At 42.2% G+C, this 24,793-nt stretch overlaps 1 protein-coding gene across 1 annotated transcript in view; it reads right to left on the bottom strand.

Moving 5' to 3' along the window:
• Positions 1-2,715: 2,715 nt before the first annotated feature.
• The window catches only part of PRKCI (protein kinase C iota), a 138,712-nt gene continuing 116,634 nt past the window's right edge, over positions 2,716-24,793 (bottom strand). The window contains exons 13-18 of the mRNA XM_088452387.1: positions 20,574-20,661; positions 15,673-15,798; positions 11,288-11,367; positions 9,909-9,998; positions 8,050-8,165; positions 2,716-6,072 (exon numbers count right to left, since the gene is read on the bottom strand). Coding sequence (XP_088308513.1) covers positions 5,985-6,072; positions 8,050-8,165; positions 9,909-9,998; positions 11,288-11,367; positions 15,673-15,798; positions 20,574-20,661 — 588 coding nt within the window. The 3' untranslated portion in view covers positions 2,716-5,984. The remainder of the gene's footprint in view (positions 6,073-8,049; positions 8,166-9,908; positions 9,999-11,287; positions 11,368-15,672; positions 15,799-20,573; positions 20,662-24,793) is intronic.

Raw genomic sequence — 24,793 nt, 5'->3', positions numbered from 1 at the left:
ACCTGCCTAATGGGAACTTGTGAATACATTTTATAAGCTTCAAGCACTGTTGGGATCTTACTAAGCAAAGCCAATATTGCTTCTGATCCACTTGAGCATCTGAACTTATTAGCTAATATTTATCTTGTGCATATTAGACAATAAGTATATATTATTGGACGCTGCTATGGATATCTAAATTTATACATCTTTAAAACATTAATGTATTGAAATAAAAAATATGTATAAAGAATGCTTTAGGTTAATTTTTGGTTTGTGCTTATGCATGGTGCGATCATTCTGTGATTTACATGTTTTTAGAATTCTGTTTTACAGTGCATCCGGAAAGTATTCACCAGGGTCGGATAAAGGGCTGTGGGGGCCCCTAGGCAACAAAGATGTGGGGGCCCCTATTAAAAGTGGACAAACTGGGGGTATGCACAATGGGGACCTCAAGCAGAGCCCACAGTAGTGGTGCCCCTTATGCAGTGCCCATATGCAGAGCCCACAGTAGTGGTGCCCTTTATGCAGTGCCCCAAGGAGTGGTTCTCCTTATGCAGTGCCCCCTATGCAATACCCCCATTAGTAGTGCCCCAAGTGCCAATAGTAATGTCCCAAGTAGTAATGTCCCCCTGTAGTCATTCCCCCGGTGGTAGTGCCCCCAATGGTAATGCCCCAGTAGTAAAACCCCCTCCATTAGTGCCCCCTGTATAAATGCTGCCCAAGTATTGCCCCAAGTACTAGTACCCCCTGTATAATATAATGCCCCAATTGTAATGCCCCCAGTACTATGCCCTCTGTAGTAATGCCCCCCCCCCCCCGAGTATTGCCCCCAGTACTAGTGCCCTCTGTAGTAAAGCCACTTGCAGAAAGTAAAACCTAATACTCAGCTTGAGCCCCGCTCCCGTCCGGTCCGCTCGGTTGCTCCAGCTCCTCTGCACTATGGGAGAGATATCATGACGTCTCTCCCATAGTACTCTGCAGAAGCCGGAGCTTGAGCTCCAGCCTCCGGCTCCGACTGCCGCTGCGGGGAGAGAGCCGGGCGCCCGCTGGATACAAAATGTCAGCGGGCGCCCAGCAAATAGAGCCTCCTTGCGGCGGAACTGGTTCAGTCTTTTCCGGCCCTTTACGTGTGGGGGCCCAGGAACGACCATCCGTCACCCCCGTTAGTCCGGCCCTGGTATTCACAGCGCTTCACTTTTTCCACATTTTGTTATGTTAAAGCCTTATTAGAAAATGGAATAACTTCATTTTTGTCCTCAAAATTCTACACACAATACCCCCATAATGACAAGGTGTAATAAGTTTTTTTGAGATTTTTTTCAAATTTAATTAACATTTTTTTTAAAAAGTTGTCCTGAAGCCACTCCATTGATATCTTGGCTGTGTGCTTAGGGTTGTTGTCCTGCTGAAAGATGAACCGTCGCCCCAGTCTGAGGTCAAGAGCGCTCTGGAGCAGGTTTTCATCCAAGATGTCTCTGTACATTGCTGCATTCATCTTTCCCTCTATCCTGACTAGTCTCCCAGTTCCTGCCGCTGAAAAACATCCCCGCAGCATGATGCTGCCACCACCATGCTTCACTGTAGTGGCCTGGTGATGAGTGGTGCCTAGTTTTCTCCAAACATAACGCCTGGCATGCACGCCAAAGAGTTCAATCTTTGTCTCATCAGACCAGAGAATTTTGTTTCTCAAGGTCCAAGAGTCCTTCAGGTGCATTTTGGTAAACTTTGGGCTGGCTGCCATGTGCTTTTTACTAAGGAGTGGCTTCCGTCTGGCCACTCTACCATACAGGCCTGATTGGTGGATTGCTGTAGAGATGGTTGTCCTTCTGGAAAGTTCTCCTCTCTCTACAGAGGAATGCTGTAGTTCTGACAGAGCGACCATCGGGTTCTTGGTCACCTCCCTTACTAGGGTCCTTCTCCCATGATCCCTCAGTTTAGACGGCCGGCCAACTCTAGGAAGAGTCTTGGTGGTTTCGAACTTCTTCCATTTACCGATGCTGGAGGCCACTGTGCTCATTGGGACCTTCAAAGCAGCAGATATTTTTCTGTACCCTCCCCAAGATTTGTGCCTCGAGACAATCCTGTCTCGGATGTCTACAGATCATTCCTTGGACTTCATGCTTGGTTTGTGCTCTGACATGCACTGTTAAGTGTGGGACCTTATATAGACAGGTGTATGCCTTTCAAAATCATGTCCAATCAACTGAATTTACCACAGGTGGACTCCAATTAAGCTGTAGGAACATCTCAAGGATGATCAGTGGAAACAGGATGCACCTGAGCTCAATTTTGAGCTTCATGGCAAAGGCTGTGAATACTTATGTACATGTGATTTCTTAGTGTTTTTTTTTTTTTTTTTTTTTAATTAAATTTGCAAAAAGCTAAAAAAAAAAAAACTCATTATGGAGTACAGTGTGTAGAGTTTTGAGGACAAATATGAATTTATTCCATTTTGGAATAAGGCTGTAATATAACAAATGTGGAAAAAGTGAAATGTTGTGAATACTTTCCGGATGCACTGTATATAGCTGCATTGTGATAAATACAATTAATTATGTATTTATCACCTATTGATGCCTTAAGAGTGTAATTAGCATCCCAACTTTTTGTTTTTCATTTTATGTAATATAAACAAAGGCAGAATCATATCCCATTCCACATTGAAAGACACATTGCCTTTATTAGCATCAAACAGGTTTATCTGTTCTCGACAAACACTACTGACCGCAGAGCTTTAGGAGTTAATATAAACATTTTATTAAAAGAAAACAAAAATTGCAGTTACTTTACATATCACATTGAGTTTTTGTCTCTATATGCAGGGAAAGTTACAGTGTATAACAACGGACTGCACATAGCAGAACATCTAAAAAATAATGCACTATACAAGCTCTACATTAGTTTATTATACCCAGGAGTCTACTCTTCTCAGTTGAATACATTGAGAAAATTTTAGTTACCCAGCCTAAACACCAACATGTCAACAAAAGTTTTATGAAACAACACAACACCTAAATTATGCAGAAGTTGTATTCAGTCTTCTACTGAATACAACTGTAAAATATATAGTTACGGCATAAGAGTTCTGTGGTGTCATGTTTAAGGCCTTAAAGCTTTCAAGGGTGGTCTATACATAAAATTAAATATTCCCTTTAAAAAAAAAAAAAAAAAAAGCTAATGTGCAGAAATTGGTCATCAACCTAGCCGCAGTATAACATTTTTGTGTTTGCATGGCAAATTAAGGCCAAATAACATATTAATACTCTCTCAACTGATGTGAAGTTTAGGACTTAAAAAAACAACATTCCCCCCAAAACAAACAAACATTTTACTACGGTAGAAAAAGGAGAGGTTTTGTGCAATGAAATGAATATAAAAAGCATACAAACTCACAATCCTACATAAAAAGGAACTGTTCACGGTAGACACAAAATGTAAAAAAGGATTAAAAAAAAATGTAAAAGAAGAACATATCAGTAACATCAGTCCATAAACATACAGGAATCTTTTGGTAATTATGGTCATGTAATGATAGGATTTAAAGTCTCAAACACAAGATAAGAGAATTTAAAATCTGCATACAGTATGTCCGATGCATCCAAAACTATTACTTGTTGTCTTTGCAACCCATTCTAAACGTTTCGCAAAGGTCAGACACAGATCCCTCTGCTGCCAGGTAGCACACGATGATCTCCATTAATAGCATTCCAGGCATGTCTGTCTGAGTAGCATAGCAGGGCAAATTAGCTCATTTGCTATTGTAACTCTGAGGGCGGCATTAACCACATAACTCCCAAGCTTTCTCTATACTATATTCTCACTCACGCACATATATATATATATATATATATATATATATATATATATATATATATATATACACACACACACACATTGATACATACACCCTGGGTGAACTAGAGACTCAAAACACAGAATAAATTATTTATGAGATTCCGGCACAAGTCATAGATAAATAAGCCTCTTAATGCTTTGGTTATGAACATTTTGCAGCTACAGTATTTAAACACACTAAACAATGACCTAACCACATGTATGATGTTCCTTATAATATCTCCTAACAAATATTTCATTATACATCTAGTGCAAATCTACTTGCTGTACAAAAAAATAAAAAAGGAGTTAAAGAGTGTTAATTGTAACCACAGTTATTAAATCCAAGAACAAGAACTAAGGACCCTCTCATAAAGATAGATGGCTACACATGCCGCTGTGCTTCATATTTTAAAGAACATCGTATTAAAAAAATATATAATTTACTTGGCAGGTGATTTAAGTATTTGAACCCCAATACTATCACTATTACTACTTGGCACAGATGTAACCAAGCAAACAAAAGGTTTAAAATTTAGAAATCTTGTCATGTTCCAGGTATGTTTATGAATGTTTCATTAATGTAGTCAGCATGCTGCACTTGTCTAGGAACTGCTGTACTATTCAGGAAACTTATTAACATCTGCTGGAAATCTGACAGATTAAAATCTGGCTGTAGATCCCCCAAAATCAATCAGGCTAGAAGACAAACACGCAGTGCTAGCAAAGCAAAGCTACAGTACTGACAAAGCCAGCATCTCCATCACGTACAATACATAGCCAGTGTTAGCTATAATGACCATGCTTTTGATCTTAACCTAGTCTATATTTACACTTCACTTTAGCAGACAACTGAAAAACAAAAAATGACAGACAACGTATTGATGTTAATTGTTGCACACATTGGAGGTAAACTTTATCTTTAGGGCCCTACACAATTCTTAAAAAGAAAAAAAAAGAAAAAGAAGGCAAACAGCTACTAGAACTTCCAAGAATAAATTTCAATAAATGCACATGTGTGTTATATATAATGCTCTGAGAGACATGATGAATTTGGCACCAATATATTTTTACACTAAACGTAATGTTCTTGCAGCGTTCCCATTATGAATTCACCACAGTTGCATGAAATCATGTAATCAGTCACAAGAGAGATGCTTGTTTGTCTGAAGCACAACCTTTAGCGGCTGTTAGTATCTCTCTCCTGTCCTGTCTCTCATTCCCATAATGATCTCTAACATAGATAAATATTGAACGACATCTTTCATAGATTTGCCTTGAACAGCTGGTCTTCCTGAGAACCATTAATAACAACTGATGTCACTTTGGTGGTCTTCATTTGAATATGTCACTCCCCTACAGGGTTTGTCACCAGCTCTAAACACCTCCCATGTCGCTAACAGATTTGTTTGGCTTAAAGCAAAAATGGATTGATGCAGCCAAGTACCAAAATGTAGCAAATAATGTGTAATCAGACTATGACCTTTCGGCATGTCATGTCTTTAATCTCTGTTTAATGACCATATAATTTCTCTCACACGTGGAAGGAAAATTACTATTACTTTCAGATACTGAAAATTACAATTGAAAAACAGCGACAGGGCCTGTAAAAAAATATTCAGAAATGTCCTCATTAATGGTATGTAAGGAATCATAAACGGACACATTGGAGGAAAGAACGAGACGAGGCTCTGATACACCAGTCAGATGTTAATAGGCTCTTACACAATCAAGCAGCTGTACACAAGGAGATCTTTCCCTTCATACAAGAACAAAATTTTAACGCCACAAAGGAATGGTCATTGCTGTATAAGATGGAATACTTAATAAGTCTGTTTTAGAGTATAATCATTAGTGGAATTTACCAGCACATTGAGGCATTCAAAGCAGACTATTTCAAAGTTGGCGGTCTTAAGGGCTAGATTTAAAAGGACATTAGTAAAACACACACAAAATTCAGACTTGTTCTGTGTGTATTACTATTGCCCTTTTAAATCCAGCGCTCAAGACCGCTAACATTGAAATGCACTCCCCCATGTGTCGGTATATTCCACTATTGATTATATTAACAAAACCGTCTCAAGGACGATTACGTTTTTCAATGTTTAGTAGCATGTTAAGGCTGTGTTCTAGCTGTGGCCTTTGTGCTGCAGAAGCTGTCCTATTCATCATACGCATTCCTCCGCAGACATCAAGAGGGGATTGATGTATTCAAAGCCCTCAAATTCAGACTGGTCAATCTTCCTCATCACATCCCTGTTAGAATAAGAGAAGACATCAGTAAGGAGCTGTATATGCAGGGTGTAAAATACACTGCAATCATACTACACGGGGGACCTGTTATCAAGATCAAATGGGAAGGAGATGCAAGCTTTTATTATCAGTGCCAATTACTGGTGTAAAGGGTGTTTATCCAGTCTAGTTAGATCATTACATTATGTATTTTTATAGGAGAAATTTCACATGCTACCCAGGTGTGGATGTTAACATTTGAAAAATGCAGTAGTAACATTAATGTAATTAAGAATTACAAAGAACATATTGCAACAGGTAAATCATTGTATAAAAACATTGTTCCCATACTATCATTTTTATTCTGATCTTACTAGTCACTAAGGGCAATGCTAGGTGTACAGTAGCTTGACCTGGGAAATACAGGTGCCCCCTAGCTACCACCGGCATCTGTGGTGTTTCTGTGTGGGGGGGAGGGTTGTATCAGTACCTCTGTATTAACTGGTACACACAGAGATCTGTAGGGGGAGGGCCATGAAGCCCTCACACACGCTAAGTCACTCCCATGAAATTCAAGCCTAAAAGCTGGGTACACACTTGAGTGACTGTAATTCGTTTCAACATCGGAACGAATGGCCTTGAACAGTGATTGCTTGTACACACTGGACAAGTTAATGAACGACATAACTATCATTGTTCCTTCCTTCATTAACTTCCACAGGTTGCTAGCAATATCGCTAGGTTTGATGTGCAGCACATCAAACCTACCGACAGTCGTTTGGGACCGCGGGAGCACGCAATCGCCCATACACACAGGGATGTAGGTGTTTTGTCGTTACGAAACGGCAAATCAGCCAGTGTGTACCCAGCATGAGGTTCAGAGGAGTATGTGCTGAACTGTGATTGGACGAGAAAATCACATGCTTTTCTGACCATGGAGATCAGCAGCAGATCATGAGAGTGATCTCACCAGAAGTTGTCTGCTCTTCTACAGAGCTCATAGATCTAAAGAGTCCATAGCCATTGCCAGCCCTGCAACCCTTATAACAATCCGGAATAATGGAAGTTATGATCATGAATGGGGGGATCTGAAAGGCCTGTGAAGGGAGTCAGATAGACATGTGAAGAGGTCTGACGGCCATGTGGGTAAATGTGAGCGGCATGATGGTCATTTCTAACTTTATTTTTTTCAACCCCTCAGCTCAATAGTTCCTACCACAGCAATTGTGGATGCAGTAGCAGCATAAACAGACAAGAGGAGTCTCTTGATTACTTGGATACTGTACACAATAGTGAGGTAAGAGCTGTGCTAATGATTTTTGTGAACATACTGATATTTGGGGAGATCTGTGAGACATTAATAGGCATGTGGAGGGGTCAGAAGGCATTTGGGGATGTTTCCCTTTCTTATACCCTTTAAGAACATACAGTATGTGTTTGGGTAGGTTTGAGTATGTGTTGGGGGGGAAAGGGTTTTGATACTAAGCTACGTCTTTGCCCCAGGTGAAAGTCTGTAGATATTATATTACTGAGCAGCTGAATTCAGTGTTGCATACAGGTTTTGTCATTTTACCTGGTGCGTGTTTGAAACGCTGCTTGAAAGGTTGAATTACTGCAGACGTTCCTTTTTTCCTATCGAACTGTCCCCCCTCCCAGTGACACATGACAATTATGTTTCCTTACTAGGTTCTCACACCACTATTTTGCATAAACCGATGCAGCCTACAAATGAATCTTGATATTAAATTCTAAATACCCAGAATTGTGTTAATAATTTTAAAGGGTCTCTTCTTGTAAACAATAAATCAGTGCTATGACCATGCTTCATGTAAGTTATTGCCAAGCAACTACTATACTATTTGTTCAAGATTATATTGCTACTGGATGAATGCGTACCTACGGCTATTCTATTGTATCTTAGCAGACCAGCAATAAGACATTTAAAGGTCATACACTATAATATATATTTTATTCCTAGTACAATTTGATCAGTTAACATACTCATCATCAGGTGTGAGCTGAACAGGCTCATTTGTGAACTGTGCATCAAAATTGTCCAAACCAAATTCTCCACAGATGTTAGGCTTAAATGGAGGAACCACTTGCTTTTGCTCCATCTAAAATAAAAAGGGTATCAAATACTGTATTAGCTTGCAAGTCCAAATATCAAATTTGCAGCATCTAGTAAGCATAACCCAGGGCCTCAACTAGGGTGGTGCAGCCGGTGTAGTCGCACAGAGCGTAGGAAGCCTGTGGGGCGGAACCGGCCAACACCACAATCTCTATGTACCGGGTGCCCGCTGCGATGTATGTAGCGCTATCGGTGCGCCCAGTTCCTTCACTCCTCTCTGGACTTCCGACTCCCGCGCTGTGTGCGTTTGTGTGGAGGGACGTTCTCACAGTGCTGAGTGAGGTGCCGTTGGATGGGACCGCACCGCAGAGAGGCTTCACCGATACTAAGCTGTTGGTGGCAGCAGATGAGTGAATGACAATTGCCGGGGGGAGGGGGGCAGAAAAACTCTGCATTATGACCATGACTGCACCAATATAAAAGTGTGCATTTGGAATGGATTATATATATATATATATATATATATATATAATCCATTAATGTTGAGGAGTTTGTGCATGGCGTACAATATTATGGGTACATTAGTAGGCACATTAGAGATGTGCAGACCCACCCCTGTCTAATTACTCCCAACCCCAATGTAGGGGTCTGCATTAGAGGTGGGGGTTCATTAGACTTTGTTCTGTATTAGGGGAGGGTGGTCATTAGACAAGGGTCTGCATTAAGAGTAGGGGGTAATTAGGCAAGGGCCTGCATTGGGGTGGGAAAAGTAATTAGACAGGGGTCTGCATTGAGGTGGGAGTAATTAAACAGGGATCTGCATTTGGGCTGGGGGCGGTCATTAGACAGTTGTCTACCTTAGGGATTGGGGGTCATTAGCTAATATTGGGTAGGAGTCATTAGACATGAATTAGACCCTCCAACTGTAATATTTTGGCTGGTACAGTTAAGGAGGGTGTCTACAGAGTGTGGGGGAGAGCCTAGGGGCGCACGCCTTTTTCGTGATTTAAAAAATGAGGGGGGCGCCAATGCACTTCCTGGCAGGGGCATTAAAATGTCTAGTTCCGGTTCTGGCATAACCAGCCAAGGTGAGAGGTTGTAGCAGGGAGGAGACACAAGCTCTTCACCCCTTAGCAGAATGATCCATGCCAACAGTTACCCAACCTTAAAGGTACTATTGATGGAAATTGAAAGAAGCTTATTAAACACTGGGCAGTGGATATATGATAATGGAGTGTATTAGTATCACTATTACAGTCTCTCATATTTCTACAACCTCACAGATGTCCTTTGCTTACTGTTTCCTAGGACAAGGGAATAAATATGCTGCAAAAAACATTATAATATTTCTCTATGCAAGTTATGACCAATCTCATAGCCTGGATTGCTGTTATATTTTTATTTTATAGGACAATCACAATAACATTGAATGCCCCCATTCTCTTACTCAGAGGGTTATTGACAGTAAATGTTTGGAAACAAATTCAAGGGACAAATACAAAAAACCCCACAAAAAAAAACAATAGTGCACAATAGCATGGTAAGGTCTGATAGGTGTGTTGTTATGTCCTTATGCAGCAAGTCTGTTGCTGAACTTCCATTTAAAGATCTATACATTACAAATATTCCTGATTTGTTATTAGTGGTGAACATCAGAGATCAGACATGTTAATTGCTGCTCTGACCACTGTATATGTAATGGTATAAGCAAGACAGAAGTGTGCAGCTAGAGATACACAGTGCCATAAGAAAGGCACACATAAATTTAACTTCCAAACAGTGTACTTACTAGGTCCCAGTCAACATTACGAAAGAATTGATGTCCCTGGATATCAGCAAATCCTGTCTGTGGATGGCAGCCCAGACGATCCTTTGGTTCCTGATGGTTAAAGCAACAAAAAAGTTAACTGGAAATATAGATGAAATCGATTCACTAAAAAGGAAGCTGAACTTGTATGTTAACATCTGTCAACTGTGTATGTCTAGGTTACAAAATATATTATATATATATATATATATATATATATATACACACACACACACACACACACACACATACATACACACACACATATACAGAAACACATATAAAATGAGCTATTGAAAAATTACACTGCGCTAAACTGAAAAGTAGTCTTATAATTATAATCTGTTCTTTAAATAATAAATACAATTTGATGAAAAAATAAATAAATGCCTTCATCTCTTTAACACACTTGTCAAACATTTTTGGAAAAGGAGGGGACAATATATGAAAATCAGATGTATATGATCAGAGATCATTTGAGTCAGTTTTCCAAATAATGAAATGGTAAATTGCTGGACAGAAAGGAATCGCACCTTGATCAAAACAAGCTTTCTAAAGATGTTAGAAAAAGTTTTTCAAATTCATGACAGCTGAAAGGGTTACACAACCATAGCTACAGACATCAGCCTCAATTACTTCAATGTCAGGCATGCCTCCTCAGACAACATCACAGGGAGGAAAGAAAGAACCTCAGGGTGATGGCTTGTGCGACTGGCAATTGTGTCGATGTCCAGGGACACCCTGGACATTGCATGATTGCCAGTGCACACTGCACCAATCATTGGTTCCGTCCTTCATTAACATGCATGGCGCCGCATCATCAGGTTTGATGTGCAGCACGTCAAAACTGACGTTGCATGCGACTGTGGAAGCACATATATCGTGCATACACACTGCACGTTATGCACGATTTGTTGTTCCAATTTGGCCAAATCGAAACAACATTGCTCCTGTGTGTCAGCACAGTGTGCACAGGATGATATGAAGGTTTGCTAAATACCATGATCCAGGACAATACTGGGAGAAGGTTCTGTGGATAAATGACATTTAAATGATAACGGAATTTCCGGGCATAAATCATAAATGTTGTGTTTGGAGAAATAAAACTATGATTTGAGTGTTTTTAGCAGCCTAAGGCCCAAATAGTTCTGTCACTAATAAAAAAAGAACAGAAAAAGTCTGAGTTGTACAGCAAATTCTACATGAAAGTGTCAGGGACCTGTAATTCAGCACAATAATGAGCCTAAATACCCATGTAAAACTATGACAGCATGAATGACCTAAAACAAAAAGTTTATGAAAAAAGCCACAAAAAAAAAAAAAAATCAATGAAAAAATCTCCCCATGCTGATAGGACTCACCTTGTTGAGAAAGCTCTTAAGCACACTTGCTGCTTTTACAGACAATGATCTGGGTATACGAATTTGTTTTTCCAGTATGACTAAAAATAAGTGTAAAATAAAGTAAACAAATAATGAACAAAATATAACACGCAGACAATTAATGTGCCACATTTCACTATAGTGACTGCATAATATAACTTCTATAAGAGCAAATGTAATTTTTATTTTCTCAATGAACTTCTACGGTGAATATACTTGTTACAGATTAAAAATGGGTTCAAGTTCAAAACATGGGGGCCCCTGGATTAGCATAACTAAACTGCTTCAGAATAGTTAGTAAACTAATATAACACATAAGGGGGAATAATTAGCTAATTGATTCGCTGGGCTAATTCAATTAGCCCCAAAAACTCGGACCTTATCGGGGAGGGAGGGGTCTAACTGTGGGAGGCATAGCCATGCCCCCCCTTAAAAAACAAAAACCCAACAACAATGGCAGCAGTGAAGAGGGGATCTCTGTGACCACTTCAGCCAATGGTAGATCCGGGGTATCCGCGAACAGTGTGCACCCCTCCCGCCTCAGCAGAGTGGCAGCATTCTCCCTTGGCCCACTGCAGCCCAGTACACAGCAGCGTATGCTGGGCTGCCTACAGGAAGCTGGCAACATCAAGGATTTTTCTGCCAGGAGGCAGGTGAAACAAAACCCCCGTTAAATGCCGTTCTTTTAGTGATCACGAAAATACATGAATCCGGGAACTTCCCGGATCCTATGTGTTTTCGCCCGAAAACTGGACATTTTTCGTGCGTTAAACACGGAGGGTAATTGAATTGTCTGCAAAAAAAAATTGCGGTAAAGTCCCGTTTTTACTGCACGAAAAATCATCATGGCCAGTTGAATTCCCTCTTAAACTGCTACTTCTTATTAATGTAATGTTTTAGTCAGGGGAATATCTATAATGGGTGCAGGGTGTGCGGTGCACACGGGCCCCTGAGTCCAGGGGGGCACACACCGCACACCCATAAACTCTTTATATTTACCCAGGCTCGGACTGGGTCCGACTGGCCCGCTGATTTAAAGTCACGACCACGATCGTGGGTGGGGCCTAGCCTATGTCTCTGATGGCGCCGTTGATATAGTAGTAGTCTGCACTCGGCACTGAGCTGGAGTGCTTTTCCAAAGGACGCTCCGCAGGGGCTGCTGGGAAATGTAGTCCCTTCCACCTCTGTGACCAGTGGTCACAGAGGTGGAAGGAACTGCATTTCCTAGCAGCCCCTGCAGAACATCCTATGGCTGATGCAAAGGTACTCTCTCTGCAGCAGGTTCCCATCTGGCCACCTCTCTCCCCTCCTGCAAGCAAAGACCAGGAAAGGGCTAATGGTAGGAGCGGACTACAGTAATTGCCTAGTGAGGGCGGCACTGTGATCCCAAAAGCGCTGCTGTCTACCCCTGCTGCTAACTTCTGCTGTGTGTATGTGCTGAGACTATGCAGTCTCAGCACATACACACAGCTGAAGTTAAATGCAGTTCCTTCCACCTCTGTGACCACTGGTCACAGAGGTGGAAGGGACTACATTCCCAGCAGCCCCTGCGGAGCGTCCTTTGGAAAAGCACTCCAGCTCAGTGCCGAGTGCAGACTACTACTATATCAACGGCGCCATCAGAGACATAGGCTAGGCCCCACCCACGATCGTGGTCGTGACTTTAAATCAGCGGGCCAGTCGGACCCAGTCCGAGCCTGGGTAAATATAAAGAGTTTATGGGTGTGCGGTGTGTGCCCCCCTGGACTCAGGGGCCCGTGTGCACCGCACACCCTGCACCCATTATAGATATTCCCCTGACTAAAACATTACTGTGTGTGCTGAGACTGCATGGTGTGTGCCTGTGTGCGGAGACTGCATGGTGTGTGCCTGTGTGCTGAGACCGCATGGTGTGTGCCTGTGTGCTGAGACCGCATGGTGTGTGCCTGTGTGCTGAGACCGCATGGTTTGTGCCTGTGTGCGGAGACTGCATGGTGTGTGCCTGTGTGCGGAGACTGCATGGTGTGTGCATACATCAGCGCTGAGGTTACATGCGTGTTTGCAGAGACTACATGTGTGTGTGCCGTGACAGCACTCAGGCCCTCATTCAGAGGCGGTCGGAGGATGCAAGCGGTCGCTCAGAAACTGGGCGGCCGCTTGCATCCTGACCGCTCGCCTCTGTTTCAGTCGTTAGGCTGTGGGTTTACACCCACAGCTCTAACGACCGCTAGGGCGATGGTAGCGATGGTCATAGACCATCGCGACCATCGGGGCTTACAACGAGACCCTAGGGTAGGGTCTCACTTGTCGTAAGCCCCGGAGAGCTTCTGGCTCTGTCAGAGACAGGTGGGAACGCCTCCGTTTGGGCTGCCACCCCCCCGGCACGCCTTCCAAATGGGGCGAGCTGTCAATCAACATCAACAGCTCGCCCCCTTTGGAAAGAGACCCGCTACGACCGGCGCTGTCGGTCGTAGCGGGTCTCACGCATGCGCACGAAGGAGCCGGCTCCCTTGTGCGCATGCGCACTGGACAAACATCGAGGCGGCTGTGCGGTCGTAGACCGTACGGCCGCCTCTGAATGAAGCCCTCAGTCCATAAACTGTCTCATCTGGCTGGAGCAGTCATTCCATGCACACAGCAAACCCAGCATAACAGATATTGGAAGCATTTATAGAATGTTATATATTATAACACAAACTTTCTGCTGGTTGGCTTTATTATACAGAGGAAGAGCAGTCACCATTCATATCCCTTATTACCTTGATTCTTATGGGGCGTACACACGGTACAATTTTTATGAATGATAACGATATCGTTCAATGATAAATCATTAACATCATTCATTTTTATGCAGTGAACGACCAACGATACGAGTTCTTGCATGGACAATAACGATATCTATGGTCGTCCGTACATGCAGGCTACCTTGGACGATATCATCACGATTTGCATGTAAAGAGATGTGGCAGGATGACTTCACTGAAAGATATCTGTCAGATATCTTTCAGTGTGCACACCCAATATTGTATGTCCTTCACTACAGAAAAGTTCAAGGGAAATTGTTCAGCGATATCGTTGGTTGCGCAGATCTTACCGTGTGTACCCAGCTTTAGACTATAGAATGGGGAGGGGGATGTGTTGTTGGAGATATCGGTTCCCTGTATAGTTGTGTGTTGTGTTTACCTGTACATTGTACTTGTGTAAGTGCAGGCATGGGTTACCTGAACCCCTGTCTGCATGGGCTTACCTGTGCCCATTGGATGGGCATGGGCTTATTTGTGCCCCTTTCTGTACAGACATGGGCTTACCTGTGCCCCTGACTGTGCTGGCATGTGCTTACCTGTGTGTGCCCTTGTCTGTACGGGCATGGACGTAAATGTGCCACTGTCCGTGAGGGTATGGGCATACCTATGTCCCTGTCTGTGCAGGCATGTGGTTACTTGTGTGTACACCTGTCTGTGGCAGTTTTGTTAATCCTTGTATTATATTTTGAGGACATATTGGAAGATTTATATTAGAGATTCCAGTAAGAGAACACTGTTTTGTCTACACCTTCCCTTCCCAATCATCCCATTCTAACCGAGCCATTCTCCACTAGCTTCTACCTTAATCCTCTCCGGTAACCCATTTCTTATGATACCCATAAATCTTCCTCTGATGGTTCCATCACCCCTTCCGCGGCCTCCGGCATCTGCGCCACAGGCGCTAAAGAAGCCCTGATTGTCCCTCCCACTGCTCCTTCTCCTGTTTGTCAGCAATTAGCTATTTGTCACCGCTAGAGAGAGGAGGGAGCCCACACTGAGTCTGCACACGGGCCCCCTCCTTTCTTAAAACGCCCCTGGTTTTAGTAAAACTGCTACTTACTAATGGAACACTTTTCTGTATCTTCTCATTCCAGCCTAATGTAACACTTTTCAGTGTCCTCAGTGTCTGGAGGATAGAGTGTACTTCCATGATGCCTACTCATTCCTTCCCTGACTGACTGACCTGAGAGACTGCCCCAAGTGTTTTTCCCTACTTTTTACACAGCAGCTGCTGCGCCAATGTAACAGCTGCTGAGCCAAATGGAACCTTACACACAGTACCCACCGCTGCCGCTGAATAGGAGACATGTCTGTAGAGGACCCAGACCACAGACATTCTCCCATGGTAATGCTAACCACCGACTGCTGTTAGCATTATATCTATTGCCAATTATCTATTACTGTACCAAATTCACTATTCTGTATTCTTGTTTTAACTGTCGTAACAAAATTGTACTTTTTTGTAAATCTGTTCACAAATATAGACTTTTATTTCTGTAACTTGAGAACACTCAAAAAACAGTTTAGAAAAAAATTTAAATAAGAAAAATTAAATAAACATAAATAATTTAAGGCTTGTACCTTGAAAAAGGAAATCCTCTGTGTTTTGGTCTGGATTGTCTGAACTTCCGACAATATCAAATGGTGACCGCCCAGCCATCATCTCAAACATCAAGACACCTAGCGCCCACCAGTCCACGCTGAAACCTTTAAATACAGAAAGAGAAGATCAGATATACTTATTTACCTCTCTGTTTGAGATGAGAAGTATTCCATATAATCTAAACAATCTACATAGTAATACATAGAAAATATGGAATTAATATAGAAGTATCAGCAATAGTAGGTTAGCAATTTGACTCCATAAATTCCAGCATGCCCTGTAAGCCTTCTAGTTCCACATTAGCTGGAGAGCTACAGTCACAGGGAACAGTGCAGAAAATAAAGCATCAGAACAGTATAGTATCTACAGCTTCTCAATACAACAGAAGTTTGGGCGCATTTGGGAACAATGTAATAAGGCAGAGATGATGTGCAAGTGCCCAGTGCTGTATACTAACTTTTCCACTTTTAGGAAACATAGAAATAATAAACAGCGGGGTTTCTTTAGAGTTATGGGAAGAGGGTAAACGCCAGAAACATAGTAAATGCATTGAAAAAGCTGGAAACCGTGTAAAGTGTATTGAAAAAGCCAAAATCATATTAAATGCATTGAAAAAGCTGGAAATCATAGTAAATGTATTGAAAAGGCTGGAGTCCATTGTAAAACAGAAACCATAAGCCAGAAACAATAGTAAACTTATTGAAGCCTTTACTATGGTTTCTGGCTTTTTCTATCCATTTACTGTTGTTTCTGGCTTTTTCAATACATTTACTATGGTGTACGGCTTTTCCAATAAATTTACTATGATATCCAGCTTTTTCTATGCATTTAGTATGATTTCTGGATTTTTTCAATGCATTCAGTATGGTTTCAAGTGTTTTGAATGCATTTACTATGGTTTCCGTCTTTTTCAATACATTTAATATGGTTTCTGGCTGTTTTTATTATCATCAATTATTTATATGGCGCCACAAGTGTTCTGCAGCGTCTTACAAAGTACATAAACAAATAGGTGACCAGTGACTTAAGGCGCATTTCCACTACACGACTAATGAACGACTGAACGATAATGACATCGTTATCGTTCATTATACTGTGCAGAGGATATTGTGCCCACACTGAACGATATGTCGTTCAGTGCAGACACCCTCCCTCATCCCCGAACATGCACAACCTGACAATATCGTTGCCAGCATATTCACTACACAATTGATTGAACGATAATGATGTCGTTATCGTTCAATCGTCCATTTATATCGTGTAGTGGATATGCGCCTTTACAGTACAATACAATACAATGCAGGACATTGACATGGATAATATACACTTTTCAATACATATTATAAAAACTGGATTAAAAAAAAATATATATCAAAAACGTATTTATTTGATTTAAATAGGATTTTTTATTCAATTTTTTTTTTAAATAAACGTTTAAACATTTTAAATGTTTACTTAATAAAACTTAATACAAAATCCTATTTAATTCCAAAAAATCTGATTTAAATCAAATAAATTTGTTTTTGATTTTTTTTAAAAAAAAATCCAATTTTATGCAACCCTGGCACTTTCCGGCTTTTTCAATATCTTTACTATGGTTTCCGACTTTTTCAATGCATTTACTATGTTTCCGGCTTTTTCAATGCATTTATTATGTGTCCAGCTTTTGCCCACGCCCAGAGTTATGTGCAATTGCAGCTACTGAATGCAAAATGTGTACATGGAAACACTTGGTGCAGCAAATGTAACATGCACAGCCTGTTTTATAGTTTTGGTAGCATTCAAAGCTCGCATAACAATACTTATTGCTTTGAAGGTTAAATAGTCCTTGAAGCTAATAAACATTGTTCAGTGGTTTTAGAATTTTGTCTTTCTGTTAAAATTGAATTTACAGATACAGAGAAACAAAAACAAAGAAAAAGCACTTTAGACATGTAAATCATTGCAGCCCGTGCTCAATTAAAACTAAATAAATAATTCCCATATCAATGGCGCATTAGCAGGAACTTTCAACTCTAGTGGGATAATTAAGTGAAAAAAAAAAAAAAAAAAGCAAAATGATAACATAGAAATGAGAAATTCACACATATAGCTCATGTGAGACAAGGAGCTATAATCACACAGTGTATTCCACACAGATATTTACTATCCTCCAAAAATATATGAGTGTGACCTGATGCATTATAAATTATTACCATGTTGGCCAATGTGGTTAGAAATCAGCGTCCTCAGGTTAACATTTCAAAAATTGTCTCGGAATCTCATGTTCTTACCTCCACTTCTGATATAACAAATTCCTTTTTGGAATACTTTAGAAATATATACACTGCACCACCAGATAACCAAATTTTAGGTATGGAATTTTTAAAGTCGGCAGGTTCCCCTATATTAACTGAGGAGGAACAGGAGATACTGACTGATTTATTTTCTGAGCAAGAAATCTTGGCGGCTATTGGACATTCAGCAATTGGTAAAGCTCCGGGCCCTGATGGGCTTAGTGCAGAATATTATAAATTATTATCTCCATCTCTTACTCCTCATTTATTAAAATTGTTTAATTCTATTCTCTCTGGCACAGCAGCTCCATTTTCTTTTAATGAAGCCCGTATAATAATGTTACCGAAGCCGGGTAAAGATCCAACATTAGTACAGTCTTACCGTCCAATATCTTTATTAAATCAGGTTTTAAAGTTATTATCCTCCATTATGGCACAAAGATTACAGATGCTTTTACCCAAGTTACTCCCAAGTTACTCCATACATCTCCCCTACTTTTTAATTTAGCGTTGGATCCCCTTATCCGACATTTTTATTTGCATACTGAATGGAAAGGGATTCGAATTTGAAGTCAAATATTAAAAGTGTCAGCATACGCTGATGACTTGCTATTATATTTTGCTAATCCACAAGCTGCTTTCCCAGGTTTTATGCAACTTCTACATGATTTCGAAATTATATTAGGATTTGTGATAAATAAGTCTAAGACAGAAGCTTTAGCCTTACACGATGGTGCCCAGGCTGCCTGGAATGGTTCTTTTCCTTTCAGATGGGCGAATACCTCTTTGACTTATTTAGGTTTACATATACCTGTCAATCCCTCTGATCTCTACATGGCCAATTTTCCTGCTATAATATCTCGTATTATTGCTGACTTTCAGGCCTGGAAACATTTGCCACTGTCTTACATAGGTAGATGCCACTTGATAAAAATGATCTCTTTTTCCTAGGTTGCTATACCCAATACAAATGTTACCCTTACTTTTAAAAGATTCAGATGTAAAGTTATTGAATAAAGCTATGAGCAAGTTTATTTGGGCGGATAAGAAACCAAGAATATCTTTATTCAAATTAAGTCAATCCACACAATTGGGAGGTATTAACCTTCCCTGTATAAAGAGCTATACTCTAGCTGCAAACTATCATTATGCAGTTGATTGGTTACAGAATTCTGAAGAGTTCGCTAATACTGGCTTGGAACAAGCCTTTTGTCCTGACATTACACTCTCTAGCCTATTACATATGAGACCCACAGATTTTACTCTCTCGGTTACTAATAATTTGTTGTTAACCACTACGTGCACAGCCTGGCGTCAATCTAGACACAAGATGGGTATTTCAACATATAACACTATTTTTTTACCCATATATCATAATACAAGGTCTCAAGGATTCTCTGCTTTACATCATACTTTAGTGCGTTTTTGGGGTTCAGGGGGTCCGAGACTGGTTTATCAAGTTTTGGATGGACAGACACTTAAAATTCTTACATATGAAGAATTACAAGAAATATTTCCTCAGATAACTATTCCTTTATTTACATATTACCAACTTAGAAGTTATGTGACTAACACTCTCTCCACACTAACAGATTCTGACAAGACACATACATTAAGAGTGTTGAGTAGTTGCTCAGGAAGAAGTTGCTCTACCTCATATTTGTATTCTCAAATTAAACGATCTATAGATTTGGAAAAATGACAGTCTGGTATTGTTAAATGGAAGATTGATTTTCCTGACATTCCACTTAAAGATGTTCTTCAAGCTTTTATTCGTCTAAATAAAATACTTATTTCCGCTTCTTACACAGAAATGCATTATAAACTGCTACATCGTGCTTACTACACACCCAAGTTGCGTTTTTTGATGGGGGCCTCCAATAATTCTAAATGTTTCAAATGTCAAGCTTTAGAAGCAGATCTTTATCACTGTATGTGGAATTGTCCTGAAGTTAAAACATTTTGGCTTATAATTCAAACTTATATTAAAGATGTTTTAGGTATAACTATTAATATCTCTCCCGAATGGGCCCTATGGGACATATACCTTGATCAAAATTTACCTAAACCACCACTGGGTCAACGAATTTTGTTAGCTAAAATTGCAGCAGCAGGAAAGAAGACCATCCTGTCTCAGTGGATATCCACAGATACCTTGACATTACCTTTGTTAATACCTTGTATTTCCTATTTGTTCCACATGGATTGGCTTGAAATGTCAATTAACAAGGAAAAAAAGGTCAAAAAGTTTTTCGAGACATGGTTACCATATGTTTGTGCGTTACCTTCTGAGACAAAAGATAATTTACGCCAAGCGGTGAGGCTAACAACTTGGTACAACCTAGAAGTTGTTTCAACAGGAGGCTCACCATTCTAAAGTAGTAATTTGGCTGACCCATAATGTTTATTGGGGATACGTGCGGTTCTCTCAATCCATTTGTTTCTGATAACTTGTATATATATATATATATATATGTTTCATGATAAACATGGAATGTAACGGTTTATATATTTGATTGTGATACATTGTATACTATATTTGTTTTATTAATGTATACAGTTTACCAATAAAATATTTTGAAAAAAAAAAAAAAAATTATTACCATAATCTTCGCCTCGCAAGATTTCAGGAGCGATGTAATTTGGTGTTCCACAGAATGTGCTAGTAGTATCTCCAGGTCGTAGCCCTTCCTTTAAGACAAGCAGAAGGAAAAGTGAGAACATTTGGTTAGCATATACTGTCCATCTATGTACTTATGCCTAATAACATGGTTTAATTTAAATTCAACCACTGAAGGCAGAACAGCTACAGTCTTAATTCCAGCTGAATACTATGTGTTAACAATGCTTTGGAGAGAAACCTATGTGGAAACATATAAAGTTTAAAATTAATTAATATAAAAGACTTGGTTGTGATTGGGTATTGTTTTACACTAGGAATAATCAAACAAGTCAGCAGGTTGCTCTAAGTTGGCTTGCATCAAGTGTAAAAAGAGAAACCGAAAGGAAAGAAAATATTTAGGACAGGCAGGCAAAAAATATGGGGCAAGACCCTCATCAGGAAGAAGAAAACAGGATGTGTACTTTTCTCTGAAACCACCTAGGAACACTGGGGGAAAGCAATGTGCATGTGTCCGAGACGAACTGCACATGCGTCCCGATGTTTACCGCTAAAAGACTAAGTGAAATAGCATAGAGATCCACGTAATTTTGATCTGGGGGGCAAGGGGTGTGAGGGTGGCTAACAGTCAGAACCAAGTCATGAACCTGTCCGTGACTGCGTCCAAAGAAATTGTTGTATTGACACCAGCGGCTATGGTCACTCGGACATTCTGCGCCTGTCATAGGCAGGTACGATGTCCGATAGTGTGGATGAATGTGAGCCGAAAGTACGTGTTTATAGCACATTGGCAGATTCTCGGTGCAGCCTGTAAGCGTTTCAGTAATACGCCATTGGCCACGGCTTAACCATAAAGACAACTGCATCCACCTTTGAATCACCCTCACCTATGTGGTATAGAGGTTAGGCCAGCAGTTTAGGCACCATAAAAAAAAACACTGATGCTAAGCCCCAACTCCTTCCCCTCTATATTCCTCAGTCGGGAATCACCTATTAACCAAGCCCCACAGCATAAAAGAAAAACTAACAATAAAGAGAGGAAGAACATGTCCTCCTTCAACAAACCACTTGAACCTAAAGAATAGAACACTAGCTTAAAATATGAGATATGGTAAGAACTTACCCTTGTTATCTCTATTTCTATGAAGTCCATAGGGTTCCATAGGATACCTTGGGGTATAGGTGATGACGTCAGGCATCGGGCACCACAGAGTTAAGTTTTCAGCCTCCCAGGATGCACTAGGGTCCCCCTCCTAAACCCCACCCCCGAGCCAAGGCATCTCAGGTTTTGTACCAAGCCATAGGCCGGAAGAGAAGAAGGAATAGAGAGAAAAAAGATCTGGACACACACAAGAATCACATTCTCACCAGAGGGAGACAGAAAAAACGGTGACCAGAGCAAAGCCCATCTGCAGCACAGGTACAACAGGGCGGGAGTCCTGTGGAACCCTATGGACTTCGTAGAAATAAAGATAACAAGGGTAAGTTCTTACCATATCTCATATTTTCTACTTCAGGGTCCATAGGGTATCCACAGGATACCTTGGGGATGTCCCAAAGCAGAATCCTTTAAGGGTGGGGACACTCCTGTGCAGAAAGGAGAATCTGCCCCCCGAATGAAGCAACCTGAGAGGCAAAGGTGTCAAACGCGTAATACCTCACAGAGGTATGGACAGAGGACCACGTAGCTGCCTTGCAGATCTGGACTGCAGAGGCACCACGTCGAGCTGCCCACGAAGGACCCACAGACCTAGTGGAATGAGCCTTCACAGAAGGAGGAACCGGCAGGCCTTCATGAAGATAAGCTTCTGAAATCGCCATACGGATCCAGGCTGCCAAAGTTTGCTTTGAAGCAGGCCAACCCTTTTTACGGAAGCCATAGAGGACAAACAAGGCGTCCGACTTCCTAAACGAAGAAGTGCGGTCAACATAAGTCCTTAAGGCCCGCACAACATCCAAAGTGGCCATACCCACTGAAAGTCCAGGTGAGTTAAAAGCCGGTACAACTATTTGCTCGTTAACATGAAACTGGGAAACAACTTTGGGAAGAAATTCAGGACAGTGCGTAGCACTGCCCTGTTCCCATGAAAAATCAAGAAAGGGGATCTACAAGAGAGAGCCCCTAAATCAGAAACACGTCTGGCCAAAGCTATGGCCAGAAGGAAAACAGTCTTAGCTGTTAGCAATTTAAGAGCCACTGAGCCCAGTGGTTCAAACGGCGGTCCCTGGAGAGCCCTCAGGACCACAGCCAAGTCCCAAGGCGCCACAGGTGGAACAAAAGGCAGCTGAATTCGCAGAACACCTTGCATAAAGGTGCGCACATCAGGGATTGTAGCAATCCTACGATGAAACCAGACCGACAGGGCAGAAACCTGCACCTTCAAAGAAGCAAGGCGAAGCCCATGGTCTAGTCCCGCTTGTAGGAAGGCTAGCACTCTAGACAGACGAAACTCCCGTGGTGCATAACCTCTCGGTCGACACCACTGGAAGAACGAATGCCACACGCGATGGAATATTCTCTCGGAAGACGGCTTCCGAGCTCTTAGCATGGTTCGCACTACAGAGCTGGAAAACCCCCTGGACCTCAACACGGCCGTCTCAACAGCCACGCCGTCAAAGACAGCCGAGTCAGGTCCGGGTGAAGACAAGGACCCTGTGACAGAAGGTCCGGTTGTAGCGCTAACCGCAGAGGACTGTCCACGGACAGGCCCTGCAGGTCTGAGAACCAGTGCCGTCTTGGCCAGGCGGGAGCTATCAACAAGAGCGTCCCTCCTTCCTGTTTGAATTTCCGGATCACTCGCGGAAGAAGGGAAACCGGAGGAAACAGATAAGCGAACCGGAACGTCCACTGGACGGACAGAGCATCCACCAGAGACGCCTTTTCGTCTCTTGTGCGAGACCCGTACACCGGCAACTTGTTGTTGGGCCGTGACGCCATGAGGTCGATCTCTGGAAGACCCCACCTGTCCACCAGTAGTTGAAACACGTCTGGGTGCAGAGACCATTCCCCCGGATGAACGTCCTGGCGACTGAGAAAGTCCGCCTCCCAGTTTAGCACTCCCGGGATGAAGACTGCTGATATGGCCGGAAGATTGCGCTCCGCCCATACCAGGATTCGGGACACCTCTACGAGGGCCGCCCGACTTCGGGTTCCTCCTTGCCGATTTATGTAGGCCACGGTGGTAGCGTTGTCCGACTGAACCTGCACTGGGTGACCTTGGAGAACCCGGTGTGCCTGCTGGAGAGCATTGAAAACCGCTCGGAGTTCCAAGATGTTTATTGGAAGCTCTGTTTCTGCCGGAGTCCACCTGCCCTGGAACAAGTGTGGACCCAATACTGCTCCCCAGACCCGAAGACTGGCGTCCGTTGTTATCAGGACCCAATTCGCCACCCAGAACGGACGACCCTTGTTGAGATTGGTCGTCTGCAACCACCAGGCAAGAGACAGGCGAACCTCCGAAAGTGAGCACCATCGTCTGGGACTTTAGACTCTGAGGCAGTCCATTCCATTTGGACAGGATCAGGTTCTGCAGAGGTCTGGAGTGAAACTGGGCATATTCCACCATGTCGAAAACCGACACCATGGAACCCAGTAACCTCATCACCGAGTGTAGAGACACCCGGCGGCTCTGCAGACAACTGCGCACCCGCAACTGCAAGGCAGAGATCTTTTCCCCCCGTCACAAAGATCCTTTGCTGTCCTGGAGTCCAATAAGGCTCCGAGGTGCAGAATCCGCTGAGATGGGATCAGGGTGGACGTCTGCCAGTTTATTAACCAGCCGTGCCGTTGTAGTACCGCAATGGTCAGGTCCAAGTGGCGTAGAAGGAGCTCCGGAGATCCTGCCACTAAGAGAAGGTCGTCCAAGTACGGCAACATGCGGACTCCCTGCAGCCGCAGGGAAGCCGCCATGACCACCATCACCTTGGTGAAAACACATGGTGCTGTCGCCAGGTCAAAAGGTAACGCCCGGAACTGAAAGTGGTCGCTGCGGATTGCAAACCTGAGGAACTGCTGATGGCGCGAAAGAATAGGCACATGCAGGTAAGCGTCCTGTATGTCCAATGACACCATGTAGTCCCCATGTTCCAGCGCCAGAATGATGGACCGTAGGGTCTCCATCCGAAACTTCGGCACCCGCAAAGACTTGTTGAGAGCTTTGAGGTTGAGTGTCCGACGATACAACCCATTGGGTTTCTGCACCA

This window comes from Taudactylus pleione, unplaced genomic scaffold (assembly GCF_031769625.1).
Source record: "Taudactylus pleione unplaced genomic scaffold, aTauple2 ptg000037l, whole genome shotgun sequence".
NCBI classification, from domain to species: domain Eukaryota; kingdom Metazoa; phylum Chordata; class Amphibia; order Anura; family Myobatrachidae; genus Taudactylus; species Taudactylus pleione.
The sequence above is the reverse complement of the archived record's forward strand: the minus strand, read 5'-3'. Positions and strand labels throughout refer to the sequence as shown.